Source organism: Guillardia theta (genome assembly GCF_000315625.1).
Source record: "Guillardia theta CCMP2712 unplaced genomic scaffold GUITHscaffold_14, whole genome shotgun sequence".
In the NCBI taxonomy this organism is placed as follows: Eukaryota; class Cryptophyceae; order Pyrenomonadales; family Geminigeraceae; genus Guillardia; species Guillardia theta.
In genome coordinates, this window is record NW_005434660.1 from 962,932 (window position 1) to 971,226 (window position 8,295).

The following is an 8,295-nucleotide window of genomic DNA, read 5'->3' on the forward strand; positions in this document are numbered from 1 at the left end:
GACAATCTTGTTGAGATCCGAAAGGAGGGCAGGGAGGAGGAGAGGAGAGGAAACGGAGGGAGAGGAGGGGGAGGGGGAAGGGAGGGAGGGGGGAGGGAGGGAAAGGAGGGCAGGGGAGAGAAAGAAAGAGGGAAGAGGAAGGAAGAAGAGAGGGCGTTGGAAGTGAAGGAAGGTAGGATTGGAAGCGGAAAAGGAGGAAAAACAGCAGGAGGGGAGGCTGACCTTAACACTGTGGCTGATCTTGGTTCCTGTCAGCCTGCTAGTTTCCATCTGAATGTACTGCACAAGACCTCAGGCCCTCGCGGACTGATCGCACACCAACTCACCATCTCTTTGTCACCGTTCAGATTCAAGTCTTCCTTCCTTTCACTCGTGATCCTCTGCCACATCGACTGGGCCTTTGCTGCGTCTCGCTGGAACCTGACGAGATAGTCGTTCAGAAGGAAGACAAGAACAAGAAGCAGAAGAGAGACACGGACACTGTCAAAGAAGGGGAGATGAACAAGTAGAGGAAGCGAGGTTTGCGGTGATGGATCAAGGACCTGGCCGACAGCAGCGTGCGGAGGGTCGAGCGGAGGATCGTGCCCTCCATGCGGCCTGCGGGAGTAGAGGATGGGTCCTTCTCGTCCTCCACACTCACCACAGGGAAGCCGTTGTGGCTGCAGGACCGCAGCACGTCAACGATGTCTCCGATCTTCTCGATGACCTTGAAGGAGACCACCGGCCGACTCATGACATCTCCGACGAAGCAAAGGGACATGAACGAGTCCGGCACGTGCGGGAGGAAGCGAAGCTTCTTCCTCTTGATCAGAACATCGTACAGCCCTTCCTTGCCGAAAAAGTTCCCGACCAAGTTGGCCACACAGGTTGACACGACGACAGGCAGGAGGCTGTGAACGTTGCCGGTGCCCTCGATCATAATGATCACTAGCGATATCGTTCCCCTCTGCACCCCCCCCAGCACAGCAGAAGCTCCAGCGAGCGCGTAGATCCCCGCAAAGACCCGCGGATCCACGTAGAGCTTCACATACTCTCCCACCACCCGCCCGAGACAGGAGCCGATGAAGACGCAGGGCATGAAGATTCCTGTAGGGATGTGTGCTCCGAACGTGACGAGCATCAGCACAAACGTCACGGCAGCAGCTTTCAGCATGCTCGCGATGCTGTATGGCGAGAAGGGCCAGGCCTGCGTCATCATGCGGGAGATGGAAAGCTCGTGGTGGCCGAAGAGGAGAGTCGCGAGCTCGTTGTACTGTCCCACATCGCATCCCATCTGCATCCCGCGATTGATCGAAGGGATCTGCAGAGGCAGGCACTTCCCCCCGAGCTGCTCACAGTCAGAGTCCCTGCAGCTCCTCCCCGACGACGACCCTCCATGGCATATCCAGGCCGATGCGTTGGCGCAAGAGGAAGTGGGACCTTTACATGTGTCCAGATCCAACGGCCCGCTGCACCAGTCGCCCCAGTTACCTGCCTCCTTGCAGGTCCACAGCCCGTTGTCCCGGCAGACAGGGTTGAGGACGACGAGGTAGAAGATGGACGCGGAGGTGATGAGGGAGATGCTGAAGACCTCGAGGGCACGCAGGAGGTTGTTCCTGGGCCGGACGAGGCTGAGGAGGCTGACAGCCCTGTTGAACACCCCTCCTACGATCCCCCCGAAGATACCAACGACAACAAACATGATGATCTCCCACCAGTAGATCGGAGCCTCCACGCTGCTGTCCGCAAGAATCCCTCCATCCCTCAGCCTCTGCACCGTGTTGGTCGTTCCGAACGACAGCAACCCGGCCAGGCTAACGTCCCCTGAGTTCAAGTCTGCCTTGATGAACGCGAGAGAGACTGTAGCGACCAGGGCAGCTGTAAACATGTGCCAGATCAGCTGCGGAGTCCACGCGTTCGAAGTCTCCTCGAGCACGAAGAGAACTCCCCCGATCGGAGCCCCGAACGCTGCCGCCATGCCTGCTCCTGCCCCAGCGCTGATGAAGTGCCGCCGATCTCTGTCGTTGTGGAACCTCCCGAGGATAGCAGGGGAGAACTCGAAGCAGAGGCTCTGAACTTTATCTCCTCTCGTCACTCCTGACGCTATCCCTGCCCCGATGTGGATCAAAGGTCCCTCCGAGCCGCTGGCTAGCCCGCTGCAGGCCGCCAGGATCGTTCCCACGATCTTTACCAGGATGGTGCGGAGCTTCAAGAAGCGCTTCACGTGCGTGCCGTTCATGAAGGCTTTGATCTCAGCAATGCCATCGGCTGCCGTTGCGGGCTCGAGGGTGATGGTGAGGAGCCCTCCAACAAGGGCAAAGCAGCTGTTCCACACAGCGAAGAAGACGAAGGACTGGAACATGCTTGAACCTTGCTTCACGTACATCTCCACCTGGTCGTTCCTCTGGTCCACCAGCACTTGAATCGCTACCTGGACGCCCCTTGCGACGATGGCAATCGCCATGCCGATCAGAACGGTAAGAATCCATCGGTAGAAGACCTTGCTTGTGAAAACTATCTGCCCGTTAGGGTTGTATCCTCTCTCTAACTTCCTGTGCGCGTCGACGTAGTATGGCTGATTGATTGGATCCACGTCGAGCCGCTCGAGTCTTCCGTAGACGCCGGAGACGCTCTGCTTGATCGATTTCCTTGACTCCATGGATTCGTTCCTGACAAGGGGCGGAACTGCCGCCATATGCAGCAGCTCCTCTGCATCATCAGGAGCATGAGCTCTCCCCTGCTCCTGGACGCCGACAATCTCGACATGGTTGCTGTCAAGAAGACTCTCATTCAGCCCGCTCATGCTTCCCTCCCTTCGCCGACTCTTGTCCCTCGGCCGCCGGCAAACTTTCCTGCTTCACAACAGCAGCTCTCTTGGACTCTTCCAACTTATCCACCGTCTTACATCATCTCTCTACTATCGTCTCCTCGAACCCTCCCCTCCTGGACTCGTCCTCGTCCTCGTCCTCGTCCTCGTCCCCGTCCCCGTCCTCTCCCTGGTCCTCCTCCTCCTCGTCTTGCCATGATTGCAAGCTTGCGCCCTCTTTGCTGTGCTAACGGTCACCAACTTCAACACTGTCTGACTACTGCTATATTGTGTTTGCTGTCCTTTTATTTCTATATAAATTGAACTGAGGCGAGCTTTAAATAACAGCAAAATAAACTAGTAGAGAAGGATAGAGCAAACAAAAGACAGGGAGCAGACTTGTGCTGTTGAGATGTGTTGTTTGATGTCTATCATGATGATCACATGTCATGATAAAGCTCTATCTGATGTATGTCCGTACATGATGAGCCCCGCATGACAAGATCCCTGTAGAACTGTACCTCCCTCCCTCCCTCCCTCGGGTCGTTGCTGAGGTCGGCATGAAACACACCTTCTCCTTGTGTCTCCTCCTCTTCGCTCTCTCTCATGCCAGCATCCCATCTGTGCCTGAGAATATCACCGTCCTCTTGGATCCTGCATACAACAGAGCGATCGTAGCTCGTTGGACGGAGGTCGACGGCATCCTGTTTTGGAATGTCCACAGGAACTGCAGCTCGTCATCAGGACAGGAGACTTTCCGGGTGGTCGAGCCAGAGTTTGTGGATAATCAGAGGGAAAACTCGACCTGCTCTTACAGGATACAAGCTTGTAACCAAGAAGGATGCGGTCCTCTGAGCCAGCATGCCAGCGCGACATTCTCGACCCGACCCGACCCCCCGACAATCCTCACCGTCACCCCATCATCCTCCGGCATCCTGACCGTGACCTACTCCCCTCCTGCGAACCGAGGAGGAGGAGGCGGAGTGGATGTGAAGTTGAACAACTTCGAGGTACAACTCTCGCAGACTCCTGACTTCACGACCATCATCAGCTTCTCTCGCTCAGAGGACGGGACTTCTCACTCCCAGCGCCTGCATGCTCTCAAGGGCTCCTCCTACTTCATCAGAGCACGCGCAGCAAACGCCATAGGGTGGAGCGATTTCTCGGTGTTCGTGGAGCCAGGGAGCAACATGCCACTTGCTGTGAGGAGCCTCAGCGTCCCTGGCCCTCCCTCCTCCATCGCTGCCGTCCTTCCCGTGGACGTCAGGACGCTGCAGGTCGACTGGGGACCGCCGTTGGACACAGGAGCATGGGACACGTCGGTGAGTTGACACGTGGTTATGATGTAGAAGATCCATTCACTACCTCCTGCTCCTGCTCCTGCTCCTGCTCCTGCTCCTGCTCCTCCCCCTCTCCTCCCTGGCCATACTGACGACACACATCAGGAGGCTGTCCTGAGGTATCGGGTAGAGGCAAGTCTCGACTCGACGTTTCAGCGGCTGGTGGCAGTCAAAGAGGTGGCGGGGAACGTCACTTCCGTCTTGCTCTACCGCCTCCCCTTGCAAGGCGTCTTCCTCAGAGTCAGCGCCGCCAACATCGTCGGCTTCGGCATCCCCTGGGTAGCAGGAGGGAGATCTCCGACGGAAATTCCCGTCCTCTCAGTCCCCAGCGCTCCTTCACTTGTCGCCTCCTGGACCTGCATGCCTGCATTCCTATGCGTCGCTTTCCTTGGCCCCGGCGACAATGGAGGAGGAGAAAAGAATCCTTTCGCGCCTGATCTGCTGGGCTTTCGTGCAGAAGCTTGTAGTCATCTGGTCAGTTTGTCTCCCTAGCTTGGTTCTCTTCGGTTACAATCCTCACTGATGCCCTTCCCCCTTCCTGCCTCTTCCTTCTTCTGCCTCCTCCCTCCGTCCTCCCGCCCTCCCCCCTTTTCTTCTCCTCTTCCTCCTCCTCTCGCTCCTCCTCCTCCCCTCCTCTCGTCCTCGGCCTGCTCCCCTCCCGTTTGCTACTTTGACACCTGCATTCTTGCAGGAGTTTTATGGCTGTGTCGTCGTCGAGGCAAACTTGGGGGACGTGATCGCATGGTCGAGAGCTGAGCTCCAGCACGACCAGAAACCCAGCAGAGCCTTCAACTCAACTCTCTTCGTCGCGAGATTCCCCAACATCTCAGCTGGAACAGACACTTTCTTGCGCGTCTTTGTCCGGAATCAACTTGGATGGTCAGCGAACTGGAATATCGCAGTTTAAAATCAGTTTGACACGTCGGCAGGGGGAGAGCTGGGGTCTTGGACAAGCAGCTATTGAACATCACCAACTCATCTCTCCCTTTCACCCTCCCTTCCCAGCTGGGTACAATCTTTGACGTTTCTCAGCTCTTTGTGAACCCGTCGGTCGACATCTCCATCCTGCCGGTGAGTTTGACACGCGCGTGCGTCTCCTACCTCTCCAGCTGCTCTCCCACCCCTGCAGGAGTCAAAGTATGACGTCTGGTCTGCCGCAGGTCTCCCCTCCCCTCCTCACCTTCCTTCCTCCTCCCTCCCCGAGCATCTTCTCTCACCTCCGACTCTTTCTTCGCTTCTCCCCTCCCTCCCCTTCGACAGCAGCGGCTACTTCATGCATGCTCGAGTCCATGGCGCAGTCGGAGCAGGAAGAGGAGTAGGAGTAGCCTCGACTTCAACGGTCAGCTGACCGTTGAGCAGGTGTTCGGAGCTGGGCTCCAGCTCGGAGGCGCAAACTTGTCCGGGTTCCTTGAGCTGCCCAACGTGCTGCGCGAGTGCGAGAGAAGAAGCTGTGAGGCGCTGCTGAACGAGACGGGAGGAGGAGTATGCTTGCCAGAGTGAGTGAGGGAGGAGGGAGGAGGGAGGAAGGAGGAGGGAGGAGGGAGGAGGAGGTGGTGGGAGGGAGGAGGGAGGAGGGAGGGAGGGTGAGGGAAGAGGCAGCTCTGAGGAACCAGCAGGTTCTGTCTCCCTTCCCTCTCCGTGCTAAATCCGCAGGTCGATGGGATCAGCGACTGGTCGTTGTCTGTCTGGTTTGCTAGCGAGGATACCGCAGTCGCGCAGGTGTAGAGGAGAGGAAAGAGGAGGAGCAGGAGCAGGAGGAAGAGCAGGAGGAAGGAGGAAGGAGGAGGAGGAGGAGGAGATGGTGGTGGCGGAAGGGGAGGAGGAGGAGAGAAGAGAAGAGGGGACACGAGTTGGGGTAAGGAGGAAGAGCAAGAGTTGGAGGACGTGGTGGTTCTGGTTGGAATGGAGGATCGACAAGGGAGTTGGGAGCATTGTTCGGTTGCCTTGACGGAGCTGGTCAGGTCATCGCAGCCATCCCCTCCGTCTCTTCGTCCTTTCTCGAGGACGCGAACTTGGCGATCGTGCTAGAGGGAGGAAGCGTCTTCCTTGTTCTGATGGCGATCAACTACTCACAAGAAACAGTTGCCGCGGTTTGGATCCCCTATCCCCGTCCCCGTCCTCGTCCTCGCCCCCGTCCTCGTCCTCGTCCTCGTCCTCGTCCTCGTCCTCCTCATGCTCCTCTTACCCGTTGTCTTTGTCCTCGTTCTTCTTCTCTCCTCCCTCCTTTGTTCTGGTCATTATCTCCTCCTATTCTTTCATCCCTTTCCCCTTCTGCTCAACATGATGCTTCTCGTTCCTCCCCCCTCCTTGTCCTCGTCCTCGTCCTCGTCCTCGTCCTCCGTTCATGGTCTCGTTGGCAGTTCAATGGGCCGTCGCCTGGCCTCTCCTCCTCCTCCTTCCACCTCTTGGTCGTCAGCTTCTCTCGCAGCACCTCCGTCCTCTCCCTCTACCTCGACGGCCGGCACGTCTCCTCCTTCTTTTCGGTGAAACCCCTCCTGCTCCTGCTCCTGCCCTTGCTCCTTCTTCTGCTCCTGCTCCTGCTCCTGCTAATGCCCCTGCTCCTGCTCCTGCTCCTGCTCCTGCTCCTGCTAATGCTAATGCCCCTGCTCCTGATTCTGCCCCTACTCGTGCTCCTGCTCCTGAACCTCCCCTCACATGTCTCAGGTCCCTTCCTTGCCCGAAACGTCTGGCCCCATCCTGCTGGGCTCCTGCAACTGCACGAGGAGGAAGGACGGGTCGTCTTTGGGCTTCCAAGGGGTCCTGGATAGCCTTGAGATTTGGGATCGAGTGGTGGTGGAGGAGGAGGTAAAGAAGCTGTTCCGCAGCGGGGGGGAGGGGAAGGAGATCCTCCCAGAGGCAACGAGGCTGTGAGGAGGAAGGAGGGATGCAGGAGGATTAGGACATGAGAGAGTGAAGGACACGAGTAGGAGCGGGAGCGGGAGCAGGAGCGGGAGCAGGAGCAGGGGAGCGGTAGAATCATTGGAAGATGGAAGATGGGAAGAGGAGGGTGTTTTTAGTTGTCAAGTGTGTGTATGATAGATGTCTCCAAGTTAATGAAGTTGTTTGATACATCCCTCGCTGTCTCACCTGCCAGAATGAAAGTCAATTCTCCTGCTCCTGCTCCTGCTCCTGCTCCTCCCTCCTCCCTCCTCCCTCCTCCCTCCTCCCTCCTATCTCCCACCCTCCTCCTCGCCTCTACGGCATGCTTTCGAGCATGATATCGCAAAGCTTAATCAGAGCACACACCAACTTGAGCTGCGCTCTTTGATACTCATTGCAACATGTATGAAAGGAAAAAGCAAAATGACATCTCTCAAGTCAGTTTGTTTTCGCCCCTTTCAAAGGTTGATGAACGGAGAAGGTGAACGAAGAAGGTGAACGTTTACCTCACTGATGAAAAGTGATCGAACCCTCCATCAGGCACACCCTCCTCCTCCTCCCGTTGCCTGTACGACATCAGTTGACAGTCAAACTCTTTCTCCTCCTGCTCCTCTCCTGCTCCTCTCCTTCTCTACCCCTCCTGCTCTACTCCTACTCTCCTGCTCTCCTGCTCTCCCTCTCCTCCTCCTCCTCTTCCTCCTCCTCCTCCTGCACTTCACCTCTCCTCCTCTCCTCACATTTGCTCGCACACTACATCCCCCCCCCTTCTCCCTCACCTGCTCTCTTACCCGACACAGCGACATGCTTTCCATCGCAGTCGGCGTACGCCAAGGGAAGGAGGATGCAGAGGAGGGAGGAGGGAGGAAGTTCTACGCTCGTCTGTGACGTCCAGACGACATCTCGGCATGCCCCACGAGGCTCCGAGCTCATATCCTGCGTCGGGCCTGAGCATTCCTTCTCCTCTGCATCTTTCGTGGGCTGATCGAAAGGTTTGTTAGGAGGACCAGGCGAAGCAGCAGGGGGAGACAGCAGCAGCAGGACAAGCAGTAGGAGGAGGAGAAGGGGGGGAGTGAGGGGAGGGGAGGAGGAGGAGGAGGAGGAGGAGGGTACATAACAAGGGATGTGATCACACCGCTTTGTCCGCTGTTTCATCGCATATCTGAACTTCTGGTTTGAATTCAACTCTCCCGCTCTTGCGATCCGGCGTGACGAGATAAATTCTCATCCTCTGCATGCTCGCCTCCCCGACCTGCTCTCCAGTATCGTGGGGATTCTTATTGCTCGCCCTGT

The 8,295-nt window shown here is 57.2% G+C and overlaps 2 protein-coding genes across 2 annotated transcripts; one reads left to right on the plus strand and one right to left on the minus strand.

Annotated features, from left to right (window-relative positions):
- Positions 1–436: 436 nt before the first annotated feature.
- On the minus strand, positions 437–2,341 carry GUITHDRAFT_66769 (hypothetical protein; the record flags this gene model as incomplete). The annotated part of the gene is made up of 3 exons (XM_005837586.1): positions 437–1,315; positions 1,511–1,708; positions 1,757–2,341. The coding sequence occupies 3 exons, from the start codon at positions 2,339–2,341 to the stop codon at positions 437–439; spliced, it is 1,662 nt and encodes a 553-aa protein (XP_005837643.1).
- A 1,004-nt stretch (positions 2,342–3,345) lies between these two features.
- Positions 3,346–6,996, plus strand: GUITHDRAFT_135280 (hypothetical protein; the record flags this gene model as incomplete). Its single annotated transcript, XM_005837587.1, has 9 exons — positions 3,346–4,107; positions 4,231–4,599; positions 4,817–5,004; positions 5,055–5,196; positions 5,255–5,464; positions 5,485–5,621; positions 5,742–5,844; positions 6,087–6,215; positions 6,790–6,996. The coding sequence occupies 9 exons, from the start codon at positions 3,346–3,348 to the stop codon at positions 6,994–6,996; spliced, it is 2,247 nt and encodes a 748-aa protein (XP_005837644.1).
- Between the last annotated feature and the right edge of the window lie 1,299 nt (positions 6,997–8,295).